The 26,056-nt window shown below is 45.2% G+C and overlaps 1 protein-coding gene across 5 annotated transcripts in view; it reads left to right on the forward strand.

Annotated features, from left to right (window-relative positions):
• Window positions 1-26,056, forward strand: part of RNF41 (ring finger protein 41) — a 32,236-nt gene that overhangs the window by 2,440 nt on the left and 3,740 nt on the right. For 2 of the 5 annotated variants that reach the window (XM_035002386.1, XM_035002387.1), the window contains exons 2-6: window positions 424-608; window positions 19,034-19,146; window positions 22,914-23,185; window positions 23,912-24,047; window positions 24,578-24,681. In XM_035002386.1, coding sequence (XP_034858277.1) covers window positions 19,057-19,146; window positions 22,914-23,185; window positions 23,912-24,047; window positions 24,578-24,681 — 602 coding nt within the window. In that variant the 5' untranslated portion in view covers window positions 424-608; window positions 19,034-19,056. Of the gene's footprint in view, window positions 1-423; window positions 609-19,033; window positions 19,147-20,266; window positions 20,464-22,913; window positions 23,186-23,911; window positions 24,048-24,577; window positions 24,682-26,056 lie in introns of those variants that run through there. The other 3 variants (XM_035002390.1, XM_035002389.1, XM_035002388.1) reach the window with 3 other exon arrangements.

Here is a 26,056-nt window from a genome sequence, read left to right on the forward strand (position 1 = left end):
GTAATTTATGTGAAAGCATTTGGGAAACATCAAAGCATCGTACTGTGCATGTAAGCTAGCACTGGTCTCTGCATTGTGTAGCAACAGATCTGGAATCATTGACATTGCTTGTGGTTGTGTGCACTGAATAAGAGAATCTTTTTCTGTCTCAAACAGCTGTTGTTCTTTACCTTTTTCCTTGTTCCTTTCTCTGCCTCTCTCAGCTGTGTTTGAATATTCTGGACTGTGTGTGTATGTGATTCCTTAGCCAGTGATCTCGATCTTTAGAAGGCAGTCCTGTGGCCCTAGCCCTGAAACCTGTTGCCCTTAATGGAATCACCTCATCCTCCCCAACCAGCCGCCAGATCCAAGTCTGTCTAGTCTCCCTGCCAGGTGGAGGTAGTTCCCCTGACTCACCCTTTTCTACCTTGTTCCTATTAATAGAGTGCTCCTGATTGTGACATCACATCCATCCCCTTGGCGATGGAGCTTGTCACTAGGAAGGAAGACTCAGTCGGACAATAGCCAACAAGATGGGTTACTGGGAGCGTCTCCTGAGTGGCACTGAGTGGAGGCCTCAGGGGGTTGGAGCCTTGTGAACAGGGAACCTACCCCCCAACACTTGGAAGGTAAAGAGCCTTGATTCAGAATCCCGTTTCAGGCTTCAGGTCTCTTCTCAGCCTATCTGGATTCCCTCTGCTTTTGAAAACCTGATTCTTAAGATTCTTCTGCATAAAGCTTTCTCTGATTAACCCACATCAGTCTGTTCTTCTGTGCATATTTACGTCTGACAGTAACTATTAACTTTTACTTGTTGGTAAATTGCTCAGTCAATTTTATGTCTTTTTATGTGTTTTATGTCTTGTATACTCATTGGGCGCAAGCCTATACCTTAGTTTGAGGACAAGGATTGTGTTTTCTGTATCTTTTATACATCTCTACTGGCAAAGAGGCTGTGCGTAGACGATGAAGTTGAAGTTTAGGGCATCCACACAAATAGTGCTTGCAGTTGGTGACTAAGTGGGAGGTCCTTGCTGGCCTTTAGGCCTGATAGGCCTCACTTCAAGTGTTAAATGAGTTCTTGAGGAATTGTGTGCCCTCTGGATTCTTCTGTAAATTGAACCAATTAAAATGTGCTAAAGAATTTAATTTAATTTTAAAAATTTTATTTATTTTTTTTGATGAGAGAGAGCATGAGCCAGTGGGGAGGGGCAGAGGGAGAGAGAGAGAATCCTAAGCAGGCTCCATGCAAAGCTCAGTACAGAGCCGGATGTGGGGCTTAATCCCACGACCATGAGATCGTGACCTGAGTTAAAACCAAGAGTCAGACACTTAACCAACTGAGCCACCCAGATGCCCCCTAAAGAATTTTAATTTTAGGGCGCCTGGGTGGCTCAGTTGGTTAAGCGACTGCCTTCGGCTCAGGTCATGATCCTGGAGTCCCGGGATCGAGTCCCGCATCAGGCTCCCTGCTCGGCAGGGAGTCTGCTTCTCCCTCTCCCGCTCCCCCCTCTTGTGCTCTTTCTCTCTCTCACTCTCTCTCTCAAATAAATAAATAAAATCTTTAAAAAAAAAAAAAAGAATTTTAATTTTAAAATCCCCTGTGGTGGGGCGCCTGGGTGGCTCAGTCGTTAAGCGTCTGCCTTCGGCTCAGGTCGTGATCCTAGGGTCCTGGGATCAAGCCCCACGTCAGGCTCCCTGCTCGGTGGGAAGCCTGCTTCTCCCTCTCCCTCTCCCCCTGCTTGTGTTCCCTCTCTCGCTGTGTCTCTCTCTGTCAAATAAATAAATAAAATTTTTTTAAAAAGTAAAATAAAATTCCCTGTGGTGGGGCACATGGCTGGCTCAGTCAGTAGACCATGCGACTCTTGATTTCAAGAGGCTCTTGATCTCAGGGTCATGAGTTCAAGCCCCACACTGGGTGTAGAGTTTGCTTGCTTGCTTGCTTGCTTACTTACTAAATAAATAAATAAATAAATCCATCCATCCATCCATCCATCCATCCATCCCCTGTGGTAAATCCAGCATGGATCCTAGCATTCTAGAATTAAACAATCTTTGGGGCATTGTATCCCACCCCCTCCTCTCATAAGTGAGGAAACTGAATTCCTCAGAAGTTATTTTTCTAAGAGAAGTAGTGACTTCAGTCTAAGGACTCTACTGCTTAAATAAAAAGACCACTTCTTTTCTTTATTTTTTTTAAAGATTTTATTTATTTATTTAACAGAGAGAGCAAGCACAAGCAGGGGGAGTGGGAGAGGGAGAGAAGGCTCCCTGCTGAGCTGGAAGCCCAATGCAGGGCTTGATCCCAGGCCCAAACCTGAGCCAAAGGCAGACGCTTAACCGACTGAGCCACCCACCCAGGTGCCCCAAGACCACTTCCTTTCACTTAAAAAGTCAAGAGAGTTGCCTAAAGAGAGCAAGGTCAGTTAGTGGTAAAGCCAGGATACCTTCTATAATCTAATTACCCCCTAATTTAGCTATTTTTGTTTTATATGCTGAATCTCAGAATCCTGCAATTTGTGGAGTACCTCAGAACGTATGTAGTCCAAGATGCTTCATTTCTTGTGTGGTAAGGGAACTGAGGCCCAGAGCAGTTAGGTCACTTGCCCAAGGTCACACATTTCGTCAGTAATAGAGCTAGAACTGGGTCTCAAGTTTCTGGATTCCCAACTATGTTTCCTTTTTTTCCATATCTATTCCTTCATTGGGAGATTTGTAATGAAATGTGAGACCCTTCACCAGTTTAATTTCTTCACTATGTTGAAATTCCTGGAAGTCACCTGTTTCCTTACGTTGGAGCAGGTTATAGGATTGAGCCCTGCATTAGGCTCCCTGCCTAGTGGGGAGTCTGCTTCTCTCTCTGCCTCTGCCCCTCCCCCCGCTCATACTCTCTCTCACTGTCTCTCTCAAGTAAATCAAATCTTTAAAATTTAAAAATTTAAAAAAGAGAGAGACCAGGTGCATGGTTTGCACATCTGTACATGGGTTCAAGAAACCCTGAATAAAAAGGAGGATAAATGTTCAGGTTCCTTTACAGTCTGTTTTGAATTCCTGGCTCTCTCGAGGGGTAGACCAGAGAAAGCAACTTCAACAACAAGTTAAAAGGGTGTAGAAAGGGATCTGAGAAAGCTCTTGCATTTTATGATAATAGTGACGAGAACTATAGAGAGAGACTCCAGTGTAACAGTAAAGAAAATAACATAATTACCTTGTTGAGTTCTGGCCTACAGAAAAGAAGGCTGGAAATGCAATCTTTAGGTTGGGTTTGGGATGTTCAAATCAGAGAAGTTGGCAGAACAGCCTGAAGGGACACCTCAGTGCTACTTTAGTTCAGCTCCCCAATTTGAGTGAAACCTTCAAAGGCCTTTTTCTTCTGTTCTACAACTCAAGGAGAATATCCAGGAAACTGTGCTTCTGGTGGTTATGGTCACTGGCTGTGACTTTTGAGGTCCCTGTGGTTTCAGTTTTATTAAAGCTTCTACCCCCAGGGCAGTGAGCAGTTGAGTTCTTGTGAGGCATCCCCCTTGGAATGATAACCTGCTCCTGTGACAGCCCCATGGCAGTGTTGAGAGTCCCGGAGAGCCGAAGGAATAATCAAGGAGCCTAGCCCATCAGGTTGGCGGTCTGCCTAGGGGTAGGACAAGGCCGACCAGAGAGCTGGCTTCCAAGGTTGTATATGACATTTGTTTCCCATAGATGACAAATAGGGAATACCCTCATCGGAATATAAATCTAAATTTCCCCTTAATTCTTGAGGCCGTACCCCTGAAAGAATGCAGTTGTGTAAGAGTGGATAAAACAGGAGAATCTCTAATCTGATAAAGGGGGTTTTGATTTAGAAAGAACAATGCCAAGGTGCCTGGCTGGCTCGGTTGGAGTGTGTGACTCTTGATCTCTGGGTTGTGAGTTTGAGGCCCCCACTGGGTGTAGAGATTACAATCAATCAATCAATAAACAAACAAACAAAAAGCTAGAAAGAACAGTGCCCAGCATCTCTGTAGTTTTGTAAATGCTGACTTTATGGTGGGAACCTTACAGTTCTTAACCCTGACTAGTGGCTTCCCACTTAACCCTGACTAGTGGCTTCCCACCCCCTCTGGCCATCCCTTTGCCAACAGAGACAAGTTCTCTGCTATTTATTTTGGGAAATGAGATCTGAGACCCCATTAAGATAAGTTTCACAATTTGTATTCGTCCTTTTTTTTTTTTTTTTTTAAGGTTTTATTTATTTATTTGACAGAGAGAGGCACAGTGAGAGAGGGAACACAAGCAGGGGGAGTGGGAGAGGGAGAAGCAGGCTTCCTGCCGAGCAGAGAGCCCGACGTGGGGCTCGATCCCAGGACCCTGAGATCACGACCCTAGCCAAAGGCAGACACTTAACGACTGAGCCACCCAGGCGCCCCTAAAGATTTTATTTTTAAGTAATCTCTGAACCAAGCACCCCTAATTTTTTTTAAAGATTTTATTTATTTAGGGGCACCTGAGTGGCTCAGATGGTTAAGTGTCTGCCTTTGGCTCAGGTCATGATCCCAGGGTCCTGGGCTTGAGCCCCATGTCAGGCTCCTTGCTCAGTGGGGAGTCTGCTTCTCCCTCTCCCTCTGCCCCTCACTCATGCTTGCTCTTTCTCTCTCTCTCAAATAAATAAATAAAATCTTTAAAAAATAATAATAAATAAAATAAAAAATAATAAATAAAATAAAAAAAAAAAGATTTTATTTATTTGAGAAAGAGAGACTCAGCCCGGGCGGGGGGGAGGGGGAGGAGCAGAGGGTGGGGGATGAGCAGATTCTGCACTGAGTGCAGAGCCTGATGCAGGGCTCGATCCCACGACCCAGAAATCATGACCTGAGCCAAAATCAAGAGTCGAATGCCTAACCAACTGAGCCACCCAGGTGCCCCAAGGCACCCCTAATTTTTAGTTTTTAAATTGTTCTTGGGGGCACCTGGGTGGCTCAGTTGGTTAAGCGACTGCCTTCAGCTCAGGTCATGATCCTGGAGTCCCTGGATCGAGTCCCACATCGGGCTCCCTGTTCGGCAGGGAGTCTGCTTCTCCCTCTGACCCTCCCCCCTCTCATGTGTTCTCTCTCATTCTCTCTCTCTCAAATAAATAAATAAAATCTTTAAAAAAAAAAATTGTTCTTGGGTGTCTGGGTTGCTCAGTCAGTTAAGCATCTGTCTTCAGCTCAGGTCATGATCCCAGGGTTCTGGGATCGAGCCCCATGTCAGGCTCCCTGCTCAGCTGGGAGTCTGTTCCTCCCTCTCCCCCTACCCCCGCCCCCACTCATGCACACGGTCTGTCTCGCTCTCTCAAATAAATAAATCTTTAAAGAAAATTGTTCTTATTAAAATGGAACCATACTGTTCGTACAACATGCATTTTGCAACTTGCATTTTTTCAAATTGAGAAGCAGTTTAGCATGGTGGTTAAGAGCTGTATGATTTTAGACAGGCTTTTTTTTTTTTTTTTAAAGATTTTATTTATTTATTTGACAGAGAAAGACACAGCGAGAGAGGGAACACAAGCAGGGGGAGTGGGAGAGGGAGAAGCAGACTCCCTGCCGAGCAGGGAGCCCGATGCGGGACTCGATCCAGGGACTCCAGGATCATGACCTGAGCCGAAGGCAGTCGCTTAACCAACTGAGCCACCCAGGCGCCCTAGACAAGCTTTTTAACCTTTATGCATCTGTTACTCATCTGTAAAATGTGGATAATGACAGTACTGACCTCATAGGGTAACTTAAAGAGTTGTAAGAATTAGATGAGTTAATATACAAGAAATGCTTAGAATGGTGCCTAGCATATAGAAATGCTCTGTAAATGTTGACTTCATTATTATTATTTTTTACTTCATTATTTGTTTATTTATTTATTAAGATTTTATTTATTTGAGAGAGAGAGAATGAGAGAGAGAGAGCACAAGAAGGGGGAGGGTCAGAGGGAGAAGCAGACTCCTGCTGAGCAGGGAGCCCAATGCGGACTCAATACTGGAACTCCAGGATTCATGACCTGAGTCGCTTAACCAACTGAGCCACCCAGGTGCCCTCATTAGTATTTAATTGTATAACTAAAAGATGACCATTATAGAAAAAGTAGGAAAAAAACAATAAAGCAAAACTGTGAGTGAAGTTAAAAGTACTAGAAGGAGGAGCGCCTGGCTGGCTGTTGGTGGAGCAAGCAACTGTTGATCTTGGGTTTGTGAGTTCCAGTCCCACACTGGGTGTAGAGATTACTTAAAAATAAAAGCTTAGGGGCTCCTGGGTGGCTCAATCGTTAAGCGTCTGCCTTCGGCTCAGGTCATGATCCCAGGGCACTGGGATCAAGCCCCACATCGGGCTCCATGCTCAGCAGGGAGTCTGTTTCTCCCTCTGCCTCTGCTGCTCCCCCTGCTTGTGCGCGCTCTCTGTCAAATAAATAAAAAAAATCTTAAAAAAAAAAAAAAAGAATATGACAGGTTATGTGTGTATGTCATGTATGATGTAAGACATGTATAGCGTATGACCCATTTAGTGAATGTTCTGGACATGTTTTTACCTTAATACTTTACTTTCATAAATTAGGATAGTTACAGACTTATTTCTTTATTTGAGTATTAGATATACACACATACACAAGAAATTTTTTTTTTTAAGTTTATTTATTTAAGTAATCTCTACACTCAGCGTGGGGCTTGAACTCATGACCCCGAGTTCCAGAGTTTCCCGTTCTTCCAGCTGAGCCAGCCAGGCCCCCCAAGAAAATCTTTTACAAAGGTTCAAAGAGATAATTCAGGAAATTAAAATAGATCCTCCTATTCCTGTTCCTTAGTTACCCCTCCTCAGCAGCAAGCACTGTTGGCAATTTCTTATGTGTCCTGGGGAGTTCCATGCATACATAAGCATATAATACATACATGTTGGTTTTGTCACTCATGGTGGCATACTTTACGTATACTGTGTGTACCTTAGTTTTTTGTTTTTTTTTTTAAGATTTTATTTATTTATTCATGAGAGACAGAGAGAGAGAGAGGCAGAGGGAGAAGCAGGCTCCCAAGGAGCAGGGAGCCCGATGTGGGACTCGATCCCAGGACCCTGGGATCATGACCTGAGCCGAAGGCAGACGCTTAACCATCTGAGCCACCCAGGCGCCCGTGTACCTTAGTTTTTTTCTCTTAACAGGGCAGCCTTCTCATACCTGGTGCATTAAAGGCAGCAGTGCCTTTTTTTTTTTTATTTCCCCTTCTGATGAATGTTCTAGCTATTGTAGATATATCAAATTATAATTTATTTATTTAATTGAGGTAGAAATTGTAAAGTCAACAGTTGAACAAATTAATTAGGATATTTGGGGATATTTTTGCTATCCTATAGAAGCCACCTCAGATAGCTCCTCCTCTTGACTTTTTCTCTTCCCCACCTCTTTCTCCCAATCCTGTGTGTGGGTCTGCTCTACAGGAGTGGCAGTAGCTATCATCCAGAACAGACGAACCAGTCTTAGGTTGCATTACTTGAAGGAGAGGGGAAAGGTGGTAATAGTTTCACTGTGTCCATATTGGTCAGTCTGCATGTAGAGCCCTGGGTACCCTGTTTTAGAGGGACAAGGGCATTCTAGAATGCTGTGAGAGAAATGAGTCTGGGCTAGATAGGTATTTCTCATCTGTGCTCTTGCTGCACCCTTGACCTTTCCCGGAGTGTCTCAGCGCAGGGTGACTGACTATGGGGTGCTGTGGAGAATCCTCTCCTGCCCTGGGTGTTAAACCACATGGTCTCTTATAGACCATTCTTACTCTAAAGGCAAACATAAGCCATAAGGTTAAGAAACCAGGTCCATGGGAGACACTTCCAGGTATGATCAAATTCTGTCATCTTTTATTACTGTACCTCAAAAGTAAAAGCATTCCTGTATTTTTTATTCTCGAGTAATTTCTAAATTTAAAAAGTATATATTTTTTTCATAACGTGGAAGACTGTTTAAAATTGAATTATGACTTCTAAAAAAATGTGTACCTACTAAAGTTTTTGGTAACTAAAAGTAGAAAAAAACCATCCTATCCTACACCCAAATAAAACCACTGGTAACATTTTGGTCATTCTTTCTGGTCTCTTTATGTATGGATTATTTATAAATATATGATGTTCTTAAACAGCTCAGTATTCAATTTTGTGTCGTTCTATTTTCACTTTTCATTGTTCTATTGTGTATTCCTCATAAGCATCACTTCAAATAGATACATTATTCCATCAAATGGGCTTACATTACCATAATCACTCAACTATATACTTTTCTGGTCATGTAAATGAGTAAGGGATCATCTGATTTTTTTTTTTTTTTTTTTAAGGTTTACTGACATGATTTTTGAAAACCTATCTGGACTGCTTTTAGTACCATTCTTCCTTCCTGCTTCAGAGGTGTCCCTCTTCCTGTTTAACATCATTCCAGATCTGCCTAGTGCTTCCTCAGTGACCATATTCTCTCCTGTCTTTACCTCTCCCCCTTCACTAGCCCTTTCGTCTCTGTACATCAACATCCTGAGGCGTTTCTCATTGGAAGGAAACTACCCCCACACAACCCACTTCCTCAACCTCCTGTCCTCCTCAGGGTAGTTCTCTTTCCCTTCCTTTGAAATCAAGCTTTGGACAGAGTTCTCTGCATCCCTGCCCCTCTGCCTCCCGTCGCGTTCACTTGGGACCACTGCGGTCTGGGTCCACTTCCATGCTCCACCACAGCTGCTCTTCAGGGCGCCTCCCAGCTGCAGGCAGCCGCGCTCTGCCCTGGTATCCGGTCCCACATCCTGGCCATTTTTGTGTTTTTTTATCAGACTTGACTGTTTGCAGCTTTTGACACTTCCCTTCCCTCCTCCAAGCATTCCACTTCCTTGACTTTTTTATTGTGGTAAAAACACGTAACATAACATTTGCCATCTTAACCATTTTTGAATGTACAGTTCAGAATGTTAAGCATGTTCACATGGTTGTGAAACATCTCCAGAACTTTTTTATCTTACAAAACTGAAACTCTGTACTCATTAAACAAAAAGTCCCCTTCCTCCAACTCCCTTGACTTTTATGAGCCTCTTCTGTCCAGGATTTTCTCTCATCTCTGATCAATCTTTCTCAGTCTTTTTTTTTTTTTAAGACACTACCCATTTATTTATATGAGAAAGAGAGCACGCACAGGTGGAAAGAGAGCACAAGCAGGTGAGCAGTGGGAGGGGGGGAGTGGAGGGGCAAGCAGACTCCCTGCTGAGCAGAGAGCTGAAGCCAGCTTGATCCCAGGACCAGGAGATCATGACCTGAGTCAAAGTCAGGTGCTTAATCTACTGAGCAACTCCAGCCCCTCTCAGTCTTTTTTTTGGCAGGCTCTTTTTTTTTTCTATCCTTTTAAATGTCATTGTTAAAGTATTCTCAAGCACTTTTGGTGGTGTCTAAATTGAAAATGCCTTTCCAGAGGATACTATAGAAGTATATTATCTAGAAAAATAAATAGTAGGCACACCATTAAACCCAGCAGTTCCTCTAGGTATCTGTCCTAGGAGAGAGATTTGATCTTGTGTTCCAAAAAAAAATCATGTTACCAGGATGTTAATTGCAACATGATTTGTTTCAGGGGGAGAAATGGCAACCTGGCAAACTAAAGTCCTGAGGCAAATGGCAAAATACACTGTAGTCAAGGTTTAGACTGGTAGATTGGAAATTTTTTTTTAAGATTTATTTATTTTTAGAGAGAGCATGAGTGAGAGAGGGAGAGGGAGACAGAATCTCAAGCAGACTTAGCTGAGTGCAGAGCCTGACGTGGGTCTCCATCCCAAGACCCTGAGATCAGGACCTGAGCCCAAACTAAGAGTTGGACACTTAACCAACTGTGCCACCCAGGTGCCCCTGGAAAAAAAATTTTTTTAAAAATATTTTGTTTATTTATTTGACAGAGAGAGAGCGAGAGAGGGAACACAAGTAGGGGGAGTAGGAGGCGGAGCAGACTCCCCGCTGAACAGGGAGCCCGATGCGGGGCTCGATCCTAGGACCCTGGGATCATGACCTGAGCCGATGGCAGATGCTTAATGACTGAGCCACCCAGGCACCCCTGGAAATTTTTTTTTAAAAGATTTTTTTAAGTAATCTCTACACCCAACATGGAGCTCAAACTCAAAACCCCAAGATCAAGAGTCACATGCTCCACCGATTGAGCTAGCCAGGTGCCCCTGGAAATTTTTACCACTAGAATATAAACTACATGAGAGCAGGGACCTTGTCTGTCTTATCCATACATGAATCTATGTACAGCAAAGAAGGTGAATTGAAAGAATGAGTGTACACCAAGCAATGGATGTGGGAGAGGAAAGTGAGAAGAAAGGCTAATAATTATATTCTCCGAGTCTTTTAAAATGAGAATATAGTCATATATTACTTGTGAAAAAAGGAAGGCTAAGAAATAAAGCGAAGGTGGCTCAGCTGGTTAAGCATCTGCCTTCGGCTCGGGTCATGATCCCAGGGCCCTGAGATCGAGCCCCACTTAGGGATCTTTGCTCAGTGGGGAGCCTGCTTCTCCCTTTCCCTCTGCCTCTCCCCCTGCTTGTCCTCTCTCTTTCTCAAATAAATAATCTTTAAAAAAAATAAAAACAAAAAAGAAAGCAAAGAATCAGTGCTACCCAGGGTTCTGTATTCTTCAGACCCACCTTCATTTTCTTTTTTCTTTTTTTTTTTTTTTAAGATTTTACTTATTTGAGAGAGAGAGAGAACACAAGTAGGAGAGAGGGAGAAGCAGACTCCCTGCTGAGCAGGGAGCCCGATGTGGAACTTGATCTCAGGACCCTGGGATCGTGACCTGAGCTGAAGGCAGGCGCTCAACCCACTGAGCCACCCAGACGCCCCCCACCCCCACTCATTTTCTGTTTCTATTCTTTTTTTTTTTTTTTTTTAAGATTTTTATTTATTTGACAGAGAGAGACAGCGAGATAGGGAACACAGCAGGGGGAGTGGGAGAGGGAGAAGCAGGCTTCCTGCGGAGCAGGGAGCCCGATGTGGGCTCGATCCCAGGACCTGGGATCATGACCTGAGCCGAAGGCAGACGCTTAACGACTGAGCCACCCAGGCGCCCCTAGATTGTTTCTCCTAAATGCCTTGATTTGAAATGCCTTTATACTTTTTTGATCTGAATTTTTACAATAACGTCCTAAAAAGGTCTCACTTTCTCTTATCTTCCCTATCCCCCTACTTTTTCTACACAGCTGCCAGAATTATCTGACTAAAACAGAAAACTGATCATGTCAATTTCTTTATCATGTCAATTTCTTAATCCTTCAGGATTCAAAGAATCTCCTCACAAGATTCTTATTAATTACAAAGGAATAAAATAGTAACTCTACAGTAGAGAAACCTTACCAGCAGCACTTAACCAAAGGATCAGAGTTAGTGTCGCCAGGAAAGGTGCAAATCAACATGTGCTCCTAATGTGATATATTAAGAATACTGTATTACTTCCATGGCATTTTTGCCCATATTGAAACCTGAATTTATTTATTTATTTTTAAAGATTTTATTTATTTATTTGAGAGAGAGCACATGAGTGGGGAGGGTCAGAGGAAGAAGCAGACTCCCTGCTCAGCAGGGAGCCCGATGTGGGACTCGATCCTGGGACTCTGGGATCATGACCTGAGCCGAAGGCAGTTGCTTAACCAACTGAGCCACCCAGGCGCCCTGAAACCTGAGTTTAATCAGGAGGAAACATCAGGCAAACCCACACTGAGAGACCTTCTCATTATACTGGCCTGTATTCTTAAAAAATATCAAGGTGGGGGGCGCCTGGGTGGCTCAGTTGGTTAAGCGTCTGCCTTCGGCTCAGGTCATGATCCCAGAGTCCTGGGATCGAGTCCCACATCGAGCTCCCGGCTCAGCGGGGAGCCTGCTTCTCCCTCTAACTCTCTTCCCTCTCATGCTGTTTTCTCGCTCGCTCTCTAATAAATGAATAAATAAAATCTTTAAAAAAAAATATATCAAGGTAGGGCGCCTCGCCTGGGTGGCTTACTAGGTTGAGCCTCCGCTTTTGGCTCAGGTTATGATCCTAGGGTCCTGGGATCCAGCCCTGTGTCGGGCTCAGTGGGGAGCCTGCTTCTCCCTTTGCTTGTGCTCCCTCTCTTTCTGTCAAATAGATAAATCTTTAAAACATAATAAAGAAGAAAGAAAAATCAAGGTCATGAAAGACCCAAAAGCATTAGTAATTTTTTCAGATTAAAAGAGTTTAAAGGGGCAACTGGGTGGCTCAATCGGTTGAGTGTCTGACTCTCGATTTCGCCTCAGGTCATGATCCCAGGGTCAGCGTCCTGAGATTGAGCCCTGCTTGGGATTCCATGCTCAGCGGGGAGTCTGTTTGAGATTCTCTCCCTCTGCCTCTCTCCCCTGCTTGCACGTGCTCTCTCTCTCTCAAATAAAAAAAATCTTAAAACATAAAAGTTTAGGGCGCCTGGGTGGCTCAGTTGGTTAAGCGACTGCCTTTGGCTCAGGTCATGATCCTGGAGTCCCAGGATCGAGTCCCGCATTGGGCTCCCTGCTCAGCAGGGAGTCTACTTCTCCCTCTGACCCTCCTCCCTCTCATGCTCTCTGTCTCTCATTCTCTCTCTCTCAAATAAATAAAATAAAATCTTAAAAAAAAAAACATAAAAGTTTAAAGAAGCTTGGCAACTCAGTGCAGCACATAGTCTTGGATGTTCTTTTGTTAAAGGAGATTATTGGGACAAGTGGCAAAATTGGAAGAGGGTTTGTAAATAATAGTATTATGTCAACGTTAATATCCTGATTTCTATAATTTTACTATCGTTATATAAGAAAATTTTTTTTTAAAGATTTTATTTATTTGATAGAGTGAGCACAAGCAGGGGGAGCAGCAGAGGGAGAAGCAGGCTCCCCACTAAGCAAGGAGCCCGATGTGGGGCTCGATCCAGGACTCTGGGATCAGGACCGGAGCCAAAGGCAGATGCTAACTGAGCCACCCAGGCGCCCCAGAGAATACTCTTTTTAGGAAATACACAATAAAGTTATTTAGGGATAAAGGCATCCAGTATGTAATTTATTCTTAAGCAGTTCAGAAAATTTTCATCTATTCATGTATATAGAGAGGGATTATAAAAAATGTGGTAAAACGTTAACATTTAGGGAATCTAGATGAAGGACATATGGGATCTTTTTACTATTTGTGGAACTTTTCTGAAAGTCTGAAATTGTCAAAATAAAAGATTTTTTTTTTTTTAAAGATTTTGTTTATTTATTTGAGAGAGAGTGAGAGAGCACAAGCAGCAGGGAGGGGCAGAGGGAGAGGGAGAAGCCGACTCCCCACTGAGCAGGGAGCCTGATGCGGGGCTCAATTCCAGCACCCTGGGATCATGACCTGAGCCGAAGGTAGACGCTAACCAACTGAGCCACACAGGTGCCCAAAAGAAAAGATTAAAAAGTATAAGTGTATGTCAACAAAGGAAATTCTTTAGGTCCTCCCATAGCTTTCAGGTTAATTCCAAGTCTGGTGAAGTGTCCCAGGGCCTTCAGTGCTTGGCTCCTGCCCGCCTCTCTGTGCATCTTCTGGCATATCTCTGCACAAACCCTTAGCTGACTTCTTGCTTCTTGCTTCATGCTATTTTATCTACCCTAGAAGACCCATGCCCTGCTCCATTATGCTAACTCCTCATTTTTTAACACAGTGGTTCTCAACCAGGGGTGATTTTTGTCCCCCAGAGGATATATGCCAATGTCTGAAGACATTTTGGGTGTCAAAACTGGAGGACTACTACCAACTTCTAGTGGGTGGAGGCCAGGGATGCTGCTAAACATTCTTCAGTGCACAGGCTGGCCCCCTACAATAAGGAACTTTCTAGCCCAAATGACTATAGTGCTGTAGCTGTGAACCCTTGTTGTAAACATATTGTGAGAGCCATTTCCGAGAAGTCTTTCTGACCATCCCCAGTCTGATTTAGATCTCCCTCTTTTTTGTTTTAAGATTTTATTAATTTGAGAGAGAGAATGAGAGAGAGACAGCACGAGAGGGGGGAGGGTCAGAAGGAGAAGCAGGTACCCTGCCGAGCAGGGAGCCCAATGCAGGAGTCAATCCTGGGACTCCAGGATCATGACCTGAGCCAGTCGCCTCACCAGCTGAGCCACCCAGGCGCCCTCCCCTCCTTTTTTAAATTCAAATTCAAGTTAGTTAACATATAGTATAGTATTGGTTTCAGGAGTACAATTTAGTGATTCATCACTTAAACATAACACCCAGTGCTCATCACATCAAGTGCCCTCCTTAATACCCATCACCCAATTAGCCCATCCTCCCACCTGCCTTCCCTCCAGCAACCTTCAGTTTGTTTTCTATAGTTAAGAGTCACTTATGGTTTGCCTCCCCCTTTGTTTTTATCTTATTTTCTTTTTCCCTCCCTTCCCCTATTTTCATCTGTTTGGTTTCTTAAAGTCCACATGTGAGTGAAATCATATGATAATTGTTTTTCTTTGATTGAGTTATTTTGCTTAGCATAATACACTCTCTTTCCATCCACATCGTTGCAAGTGGCAAGATTTCATTCTTTTTGATGGTAGAACTCCTTCTTCTGTGTTCCTCTATTACCTTGTGCTTTTCTTTTCTCCTCATCACTTAATCTCACAGGGACTAGGTTTTATTAGGCTTATTGATGTATAGCTACTACTCAGTAAATGTCTAGTAAATGAATACTATGTAGATTGTTTTACAGTATGGTTTTTTGGCTAAACTTTTAAAAACGAGGTTTTAGGATTAAAGGAAAACATTGCTCTTAATTTATCCTTCCCTGCCCGACTTCTGATATTAATATGCTATTTCTTTGCTATTGTAGAAGCCAGGATTCTTTTGGTTGTAAAGTGGAGAAACCCAACTCAAAGTAGGGTAAGCAAAAAGAGGATACTAAGGTGTTTCACAGAAACTAAAGACAGGAAGGCCTTGGGAACAAACCAGGCACTTGAAGCCTCAGGACTCTTTCCAGCTCTTATCTAAGCCTTTTTCACTGTGTCTTTTCCAAGCTTTTCTTTCCATCTGTAGATTTTTGTCTTCTCAGTCCACATGACAGCCAGAGAAAGACCAAATTAACTTTCTTGGTGTTCAGCTCAAATAAATTCTCAGGGATAGGATCCGTTGGCCCCACCTGGATAGGATAACCCTCTGCCCAATCAGTTGTCGCTTAGGGTGAGGTCTAAGTAAAGTGGGGCAACTCCCACTGGAGCCACATGGATGAGAGACACAGGAGCATAAGCCCTGTAGCGTGGCTGCTGGATGACCTGTGTCATGGGGTGGACTGCAGCTCTCTAAAATTGAGGTACACATGGGGCGCCTGGGTGGCTCAGATGGCTAAGTGTCTGCCTTCCGCTCAGGTCTGGGATTGAGCCCCATGTCAGGCTCCCAGCTCAGCGGGGAGTCTGCTTCTCCCTCTCCCTCCACCTCTCCCCCTGCTTGTGCTCTCTCTCTCACAAATGAATAAATAAAAATCTTAAAAAAATAATAATAATTACGTTACACAGAACAAAGACACTGTGGGCTGCTCTTGTTCTCTGACTACCATCCTCATTGTTCAGTTCAGTGAGGTGTGACAAGGAGAATCACAGGGACCTTAGTTCTGGGTTTTACATGTCTTCATGTCTTCAATATCACCGTTCATGTACTCACCCTAATCCATCACTGTTTATGGATTTAAGAGAATTACATCCTTTGCTTCCATTTTTTTTTTCCTATTATGTTGGTCTTGGAACAGATCAGAGGTCTGAGGGGAGACACATACGTGGTAGGTACCCCCCTCCCCACCCCACTTTATAGGCGATAGTCTGGCCAAGGTGGTTTACAGTGACAATTTCAGAGGGATTGTTTATAAGCTTTAAGTAATCTACACACCCATTGTGGGGCTCGAACTCACAACCCCAAAATCAACAGTTGCATGCTCTACCAACTGAGCCAGCCAGGCGCCCCAGGATTTTTCTCAGTTGAAAGAGACAAAAACCAAGCTCAAACTAGCCTACACATAATAGAGAATTTGTTGGCTCATGTAACTGATGTTCAAAAGGTGATTGTGGCTTTAGGCATGGCTAAATCCCGGACCTCAAATGATCTCATCTGAATTGTCTCTCAACTCTGCTTTCTTTATTATTTGCTTCATTCTATAAGCAGGCTCTCATTAATGGCAGAAATGATATCAACACCTCATCCTACCAGCTGTGCAACCCCAGGGGAAAAAGCCACTCTTGGGAGCTCCATAGAAGTGCCAGGCATCACTCTCACTGTCCTGGGTTGGGTCACATGTCCACAGGAAGCAGGCTACAATTCCTAAAGGAAAACTGGTGCTATTTACAGAAAATGGGATATTAGATAGGTGAAGTAGGAGCTGTCCACTATGCCCTCACTGCTGGAAGCTTCTACTGAAAGCAGCATTTGAACACACCAAACGTTTTATTGATTTGTAAGGAACTGTGCTTGGTGCTACATTGGATGCAGAACCTAAGTTTCTGCTCTTAAGGAACTTTTATTTTTATTTGTTTTTAAGTTTTTTTTTTTTAAAGATTTTATTTATTTATTTATTTGAGAGAGCGAGAATGAGAGAGAGAGCGCACATGAGAGGGGGAAGGTCAGAGGGAGAAGCAGACTCCCTGCTGAGCAGGGAGCCTGAGGTGGGACTCGATCCCGGGACTCCAGGATCATGACCTGAGCTGAAGGCAGTCGCTTAACCAACTGAGCCAGCCAGGCACCCTTGTTTTTAAGTTTTAATTTATTTATTCATTTTAAGTAATCTCTACACCCAACGTGGGGCTCAGACTCATGACCCTGAGATCAAGAGTCGCATGCTCTACTGACTGAGCCAGCCAGGCGCCCCTGCTCTTAAGGAATTTTTAATCAAGTAATAGAAATTAAACATACATATAAATAATGATTACTATCATGTGTTGAGTGCCTACTATGGGCCAGTAGGCACTTTGTTAAATGTGTGTTTTGTTTTGTTTTTTTACGATTTATTTCTATATTTTAGAACATGTGCTGGGGGTGGGGGCAAAGGGAGAGAGAGAAGGAGAAGACTTCCTGCTGAGCTTGGAGCCCAAAACAGTGCTTGATCTCATGACCCCAAGACCACGACCTGAGCTGAAATCGAGTCAGACCCTCAACTGACTGAGCCATCCAGGCGCCCCTTAATGTTTTATATACATAATCTCTTTGTGGATAACTCTGAAAGTCACTTCTATTTTTATTTATACCCATTTTATCTATTTAAAAAAAAATAAACAGGCTTAGGAAGTTTATGTAGCCTGCCCAAGGTCACATAGCTAGTGAAGAGTAGACGATGAATCCAATCAGTTTTGACTCAATCCAGTGCTGTACTTTAGCTTGCACTGACCTAGCAAGGTCTTTCTGCATCCCGTTCTTTCTACCCTTTTAAGTCAGACACCATGATTCTAAATTCCTGAGAACTATCTGACTTAGCTCATCTTTTCTAGGACATCACAGTTGATGGCTGGTCTCTTGCGTGGCTGCCCTTGTATTAGGTGCCCATCCTCGATCCAGTTAGCCCACCAGTTGGAAATCCACAGGAGGGTTTCAGTCACTGTTCAGCGACTTCTTTGGGTTTGACCCTTAGAAAGTCCGAAGAGGAGGCATGGCAGCCTCACTGCTCTTTGAGTCCTTGCTCTCCTGAAGCTCCCTTCTTTATCCCCATCACCACCACTAAGTTCAGACTATCACTCTCTCTCTCCTGCCTTCATGTTCTTCCTGTCTCCAGTCTCACCCCTGTTGACAGAGTGAAGAGTACTTTTATTGCATCATTCCTTTGAAGTCTTTCAGTGGTTTCCCATAGCCTTCAGGGTAAAGCCCAAACTCCTTACATAAGATTTCTCATGGCCTGACCCTTGCTTGCCTCTCTAGCCTTGTATCTAGACACTCCCTCCTTTGGAGCCTTTTTCTGAACCACTCAGAGCTCCCTGAACCCATCATATGTCCTCTTACCTCTGGGCTTTTGAATGTACAGTTTCATGTGCCTAAAGCCCTAAAGATAACGCCCTACCCTGCCCCCATCCCCAACACCCAGCTACACTTGCTTGTCCTGTTGATGACACCTACTCCTGTAAAACTTGTCAAAATCACCCTCTCCTCTCAGCCTGGGTTAGGTATCCACATCTTTTGCCCTCATAATGCCCTGTCAAGGCATTTATCATTTCATATTTTATTTTATTTTTTATTTTTATTTTTTTTTATTCTTTTAAGATTTTATTTATTTATTTGAGAGAGAGAGGATAAGAGACAGCACGAGAGGGAGGAGGGTCAGAGGGAGAAGCAGACTCCCCGCTGAGCAGGGAGCCCGATGCGGGACTCGATCCCGGGACTCCAGGATCATGACCTGAGCTGAAGGCAGTCGCTCAACCAACTGAGCCACCCAGGCGCCCTTATTTTATTTATTTTTTAAAGATCTTATTTATTTATTTGAGATAGAGCGAGAGCGAGCAAGCGAGTGAGAGAGCACAAGCAGGGGGAGCGGCAGAGGAAGAGGGAGAAGCAGGCTCTCCACTGAGCAGGGAGCCCGACATGGGGCTTGATCCCAGGACCCTGATACCATGACCTGAGCTGCAGGCAGCTGCTTAACCGACTGAGCCACCCAGGCACCCCCATTTCATACTTTATTTTATTTTTATTTTTTTATTTTTTAAAGATTTTATTTATTTATTTGACAGAGAGAGGGAACACAAGCAGAGAGAGCAGCAGAGGGAGAGGGAGAAGCAGTCTTCCCGCTGAGCAGGGAGTCCAATGCAGGGCTCAATCCCAGGACCCTGGGATCATGACCTGAGCTGAAGGCAGGATGCTTAACGGCTGAGCCACCCAGGTGCCCCCCCATTTCATATTTTAAATGTATGCTTATGTAGTATCTTCTCCTGTTAGAATTAAGTTTCTTGAGTCAGATTTCCCCCCCCAAATGACTGGCACATAGTAGGCGCTCAATAAATAATTGTTGAACAAATGAATGGATCTTGGCAGTGAGTTCAGATTGGCACATATTTGTGGCTTCTTTTGAGCTGGGCTTTTTTTTTTTTCCTCTTGCTCCTTCCAGGACCTGGGTTTCAGTGATGAGACATGGGGTATGATGTAACCCGTTTCCAGGGGGATGTTGACGAAGACCTTATCTGTCCTATTTGCAGTGGAGTCTTGGAGGAGCCAGTCCAGGTGAGTTGGTCTGATGGCAGTTTTGGTGGGGGCCATAGACGACAGCGGAGCTAATAGACAACATAAGGCACTGTGTTCTGGCTCCCCTTCCGCCACCGCCTTGACGCCACACGTACACAGATGAGACGTTTGGTGCAGAGAAGCAGTGGTGGCTGCAAAAGGAACAGGGCCTTCCAGAGTCTGTCTGAGGTGGATGCCACAGAGGTCCTGTGCTTCAGATTTTCTTCTGAGCTTGCGCTGAGATTTTTCTGCTGTAAAATGGTCACCCTGTTTCTGTCTTTTGACAGTGTTCAGGAACTTCCTTTCCTCTGCAGGGGCTCTGACTAGGTTCCATCTTCCTAGCTATGACTGAACTTCTAGACTTTCCTGATAAGTTCTCTCTCTGTGATGATGTAATGTTTCGCTTAATCAGCTGGTCTGCCTGCAGGCCTTTTCAGCCTGCTTCCTAACTAACAAGCAAGGAGTGGGGACTCTATGTATTGTCCTCTTTTCTTCCTGGGATTTATTAGAAAAACCAATTTTTTTTTTTTTAAAGATTTTATTTATCTATTTATTTGAGAGAGAGAATGAGATAGAGCATGAGAGGGAGGAGGGTCAGAGGGAGAAGCAGACTCCCTGCCGAGCAGGGAGCCCGATGCGGGACTCGATCCCGGGACTCCAGGATCATGACCTGAGCCGAAGGCAGTCGCTCAACCAACTGAGCCACCCAGGCGCCCAGAAAAACCAATTTTTGATGCAGCCTTGTACTCTGCATTTTGATATGAAAGCTGCCACCTGCAATAGGTCATTTCTCTACAAGCCTTGCCAGACCAAAGTCACTTGTATCTTCCTGGGGCAAGTATGAGGAGAAACTCATTAACAGGGAAGTATAATGAGTGAGATGAATTCTTAGCAACAGTATTCATGGACATCATCCTGCATGGTTCTTATTGCTCACCTTCTGTAAATACCAAGTAATCCTCTGCCACTCCTCGCTAGCTAGACCTAATCCCATTTTCCAAACCAGGACACTAGTCAGTGAGGTCTCATGGCCTTTCCCCTACTCACTGCTTATACAACTCCCAGGGACTCCTCTTGATCCTTTGAGTTTATTCTCACTCCAGTTTTCACCCACCCAAAGGAGCGCAGATGCCTGAGCTGACTGAGAATCAGACTGCATTCCAGTGGCAGCTAGCCCTGGACCTAACCCCTATCCAGGCCTTTGCAGCCACCGGCCATTAGAAGCAGATTGGCTGGGTGTGGAGCAAGCTCTCCTGGTGGCGTGAAGAGGTCATGGGCTGTGTCAGTTCCTTCCTTCCCCTGGCACTGTCATTTGAGGTGAGTCACGTGTGGAGAAGTCAGTGTGGGTTCGTGACAGTCCAAGTCAGGAGCCACCCCCTACCTCCGCCTTCTGAGGAATAGGTCAGGCAGACCTCAGGATGCCAGGTTACTAGACACATATCCAGGGGTAGAAGGCACCTGTTAGGAATGCTGATTTCCCTACATCTTTTTTTTGTTTGTTTTTTAAGTAATCTCTAACCCCGATATGGGGCTCAAACTCACGACCCTGAGATAGAGTTGCACACTCCTCCGACTGAGCCAGCCAGGCGCCCCCCTACATATTTATTTAAGTTTTGAATAGGTAATAAGTTCATATGGTTCAGAAATCAAAACAGTATAAAAAGGCATACAGTGAGAACTCTTACTCCATCCTTGTCCCAGCCCATGTAACCCACCCGCCCCCATAGTTAACTCTTTGTAATAGTTTATTTGTCCAACTTTTCTTACACAGAACATAGCACATTCTGTATATTTTTGCAGGGGTGGCAGGATTGGATGGGATGGTCATGAGAGAGGTGACAGTTGGGATGAGATCTGAGTAATATGGGGACGTTCATGCTGAGATTGAGCAGAAGAGCATTTCAGGCAAAGAGAAGCCTCAAAAGTGAAGCTCCCGAAGCAGGAGTGAGCTGGATGTAAACAAAGAACAGAAAGGAGGCCAGACTAGCCTGAACACAGTACTGGGAGCGTGGTGTGAGGTGAGGAGAGGTCAGAGGCACAGGGCCAGATCCAGCATAATTTTATAGGTCCTGAGTAGGAGTTTGGATTTATTTTAAGTACAGTGGGAAGCCATTGTAAAGTTTGAGGCAGGGGAGTGATAAGATCTAGTTTTCATTTTGAAGTGATCACCCTGGCTGATGAAGGTAGACTGAATTATAAAGGGGTGGGGTAGAAGTAGGGAGGCCAGCTGGAAGACGTACTAAATAATGTAGGTGAGAGATGATAGCTTGACCTGGGTTCATGGCAGGACAGATGGGGAAAAGTGGACAAACTTAGGCTTTTTTTTTTTTTTTTTGAGATAGATCTGTAAAGATTTTGAAAAGACTCAAATATGTCTTTGAGTGAAAAATAAAAATCTACTGAGAATGACTTTTTTTTTTTTTAAGATTTTATTTATTTATTTGACGGAGAGAGAGAGAGTGCGCAAGGAAGGGCGGCAGGCAGAGGGAGAGGGAGAAGCAGGCTCCTCGCTGAGCAGAGAGCCCTACATGGGGCTCGATCCCTGGACCTTGGGATCATGACCTGAGCCGAAGGCAAACGCTTAACCAACTGAGCCACCCAGGCGCCCTGAAAATGACTTCTTCCTTTACGAGGCCTTTCTGTGTTTCCAGTCTTTGGTATCTGTGAGCATCTTGAAGACAGAACCTGTTTTTGTATCTTAAGCACCTAGCAGAGTGTTTGGGACATGGCATGCCATTTATTCATCAACTACTAAGTGTATACTGTTTGTCCCATGCCAGAAGCCAGATGGTGTCTCCATGGGAGCCCAGGAATCCTCTCACTTTGAGGGATTCACTTCAGAGATTATCTGAGTTATCAGGGAAGGAAGCTGAAATAGGATCTTTATGAAACTGAGAAGAATGTGATTCTATGAGGAATTGGCTCTGTTTTGGAGGATAGGCCTTGCCATTAGGATGCAGGCAATGCCTCAGGTCAACCCTCATAAGATAGGAACTTGGGCCCCTACAGAGAGTACTCATCCTCTCACCAGGAGTTCCAGGCTTTTGTTTTGTTTTGCTTTGCTTTCCTACACTGCATTTTTGCCAGTAAATCCCTTCCCTGTGTCCTCTCTACTCATCCTTCAAGACCCGTATCAAATTCTGTCCTCTCCATAAATACCTGCCCTGACTGACCTAGCCTAGAAAGATCTCGTCCTCCTCTGGACTTTGGCATTTATTGTGTATGCAGTCCAGTTGGCAATTAAAAATCAGCTGTCTTATGTCATCTCTCCTATTGTCCTGGAATATTATTTATACCTCTTACTGTTATGTAACTTTTTTTTTTTAAGGTTATTTATTTATTTATTTATTTATTTGACAGAGACACAGCGAGAGAGGGAACACAAGCAGGGGGAGTGGGAGAGGGAGAAGCAGGCTTCCCGTGGAGCAGGGAGCCCATGTGGGACTCGATCCCAGGACACTGAGATCATGACCTGAGCCGGAGGCAGACGCTTAACAACTGAGCCACCCAGGCGCCCCTGTTATGTAACTTTTTACTTGTTTGTCTTATGTCACAATCCATTTGGAATCCTGAGCACAGGAAATCCATCTGAAGCCTGTCCCTGCACCATGCCTCGCCCGTGGCGCATCTGTACTTAGCTGTGACCCCAGGGACCTCTGGTCCTGGAAGCTGCTCGGAGGCTTGAGGGGCTTTGCGGAGTTATCGTATTCAGGCTCTTAGCTCCTGCTAATTCTCTTGTGCCCCCTTTGCCCTGCTTTTCCCTCTAGGCACCTCATTGTGAGCATGCTTTCTGCAACGCCTGCATCACCCAGTGGTTCTCTCAGCAGCAGACGTGTCCGGTGGACCGTAGCGTTGTGACGGTCGCTCACCTGCGCCCAGTACCTCGGATCATGCGGAACATGTTGTCAAAGCTGCAGATCGCCTGCGACAACGCTGTGTTTGGCTGTAGTGCTGTTGTCCGGCTTGACAACCTCATGTCTCACCTCAGCGACTGCGAACACAACCCCAAACGGCCTGTGACCTGTGAGCAGGGCTGCGGGTGAGATTGCTTCCCTTCCTCTGCCCCGCACAGATGAGGGCCTTCCAGTTTGTGACCCACCCCACACGCTGCCCACACTCCCCATCCCCACTCCTGTGTCTCCGGATCCCCTGCTTACCAGCTCAGGAGGTCTCCTTGGAATGTACGCAGGAGTGTCCTTGGCCTCCCTGTCTCCCTGTCCCGAGACCGCACTTCCATGATGCTTTTTGCTCTTGCTTTAATAAAAGAGAGGAGGCAACAATTCCCAGTCTGTGTGCTAATACTACGGACTGGTTTCCTTTATTCTTCCCTGTCAGCCCGGTACTCCTTTCTCTTTATCAGATTAACTGGTCTGATTTCTAAGCTTCTCATATATCCTCTTGCCCTGTTTTTTTTTTCTTTCTTTGGGGTGTGAAGTATTTGATTAAATACTGCTCGCTAGGGCTGTGAATCTAGGGCTTCTCAGAAGGAATGAGTGCACAGGCAGAATCTGTAGGAGGAAAGGAGACTCATGTGGTAGATAAAACACTGTCTTAGAAAGGGAAGGAGGCCCAGAGAAAGTAGAGAGCAAAGGAGTACAGGGGGAAGGGGGGAGCTAGGGGGAAGGAAGTGAAGGGAATAAATAAGAGGGAGGCCCGAATATTCGAAATCTGGGCTAGGAGAAGGCCGTCTCAGCAATTTTCTGCCTTTGCCCACATGTCCCATTGAATGCTTCTGTTCTACTTTTTTCCCCACCCTGGGTGGCAGCCTGGAGATGCCCAAAGATGAGCTGCCAAACCACAACTGCATTAAGCACCTGCGCTCCGTGGTGCAGCAGCAGCAGACCCGCATCGCAGAGCTGGAGAAGACCTCCGCTGAGCACAAACACCAGCTGGCGGAGCAGGTAGGCCCCGGCGAACGCGGGAGAGAACCTGTCCCTAGTGTGCGGATAAGGGTGTAGAACAGATATGTAACTGTGTGTGACTACACACACGTGTGTGTGTGTGTGTGTGTATACGCTGTGTATATATGCGGATGACTGGGGGCGAGGAGCACCAATGTGAGCATGCAGGGGTGTGTGTGTGTGCGCGCGCGCGTGCACACGCACACAGTCCTGCGCGTGCGCACGGCTGGGTGAGTAGATACTCTGCCTGTGGCTTTGGTAGGGAATCAGATTGGAGCTCTTCTCCCTTTCCTTCATCGCATCAATGTCATTCGTTCACCTAACATTAATTAACTGCCTCCTCTAAGGGGGTACTCTGCTAAGCACTAGGGATATAGCTGCGAATGAGACAGTCACATCCCCATCTTTGTGAAGCTTACAGGTCTGGGTGTTCCTCAGATGCCTCAGTTGCCCTCATTCTAAGACAAACTTTTGTCTTTCATTTGTTGTCTGCCCTAACCATCATCTGTGATTCTTCTTCACGCCCACAGAAGCGAGATATCCAGCTGCTAAAGGCATACATGCGTGCAATCCGCAGTGTCAACCCCAACCTTCAGAACCTGGAGGAGACTATTGAATACAACGAGATCCTAGAGTGAGTGTCACTCGGGACGTGGAGTCACTTGCCCCACGTCCTGGCACTGAGCCCTGAGAGGAGGAGGAGCAGGGGAGTGGCAGAAGGAGGGTAATAAGAGGGCTGGGCTGGGGCCACCGCTTTTCAGATGTTGGGATGGACAGGGACAGAGAAGAGGACAACTTTCAGCCCCACTATAGGATCTCTTATTCTTTGGGATGGATGGAGGGGAAAGCTTACACAAGGACGCAGTTCATCCAGACTTAAGTGAGTGCCCACATAGACAGAGCCCTGTATTAAAGGCTGTGGAGTGCTAGGAGGGCCACGAAGGAAGAGATACTGCCCCTGTCGTCAGGTAGCTTACAGTCCAGAGAAGAGAGTGCAAATCCATGAGAGTGATCTAAAGTGCAGCATAAACAAGCAAAGTTGAAAATCCCTTTCAGTGCTGGAGTCCTGTACAATTCACAGACCAGAGTCTAAGTGTGAATCAGTATATGTCGTGCCAACAGTGCTGTGTGGGGCACAGTGTAGAGGAACCATTGCTCCATTCAATACACGATTATTTGTTTGTTTGTTTGTTTTAAGATTTTATTTATTTATTTGACAGAGAGACAGCGAGTGAGGGAAAAGCAGGGGGAGTGGGAGAGGGAGAAGCAGGCTCCCCACTGAGCAGAGAGCCCGATGCGGGGCTCGATCCCAAGACTCTGGGATCATGATCTGAGCCAAAGGCAGCCGCCTAACTGAGTGAGCCACCCAGGCGCCCCTGTTTGTTTGTTTTTTTTAAAGGTTTTATTTATTTATTTGACAGAGAGACAGCGAGAACAGGAACACAAGCAGGGGAAGTGGGAGAGGGAGAAGCAAACTCCCCGCCGAGCAGGGAGCCCGATGTGGGGCTCGATCCCAGGACCCTGGGACCATGACCTGAGCCGAAGGCAGACGCTCAACAACTGAGCCACCCAGGCGCCCCCAATACACATTTATTGAGCACTTAGTATGTGCCAGGCACTGTATGTGCTCAGTATTGGGATTTTTTTTGTTTGTTTGTTTTGACAGAGAGACACAGCGAGAGAGGGAACACAAGCAGGGGAGTGGGAGAGAGAGAAGCAGGCTTCCCTCGGAGCAGGGAGCCCAATGTGGGGCTCGATCCCAGGACCCTGGGATCATGACCTGAGCTGAAGGCAGACACTTAACGACTGAGCCACCCAGGTGCCCCTAAGTATTGGGATTTTAAGAAAAATGACGGAAACTCTTCACTTGTAGAGTTTAATCTGGTGAGTGAGTGACATGTAGTGACTCACAGGGGACCAAGTAGGGGGAGATTTGGAATTTCTGAACCAGTGATGGAAAAAGGAAGATGGAAGATCAGGGTTGAGCCAAGCACAGAGCAGGTGGTCAT

Source organism: Mirounga leonina, unplaced genomic scaffold, assembly GCF_011800145.1.
Source record: "Mirounga leonina isolate KUSES-001 unplaced genomic scaffold, KU_Mleo_1.0 Mir_126, whole genome shotgun sequence".
Taxonomy (NCBI): domain Eukaryota; kingdom Metazoa; phylum Chordata; class Mammalia; order Carnivora; family Phocidae; genus Mirounga; species Mirounga leonina.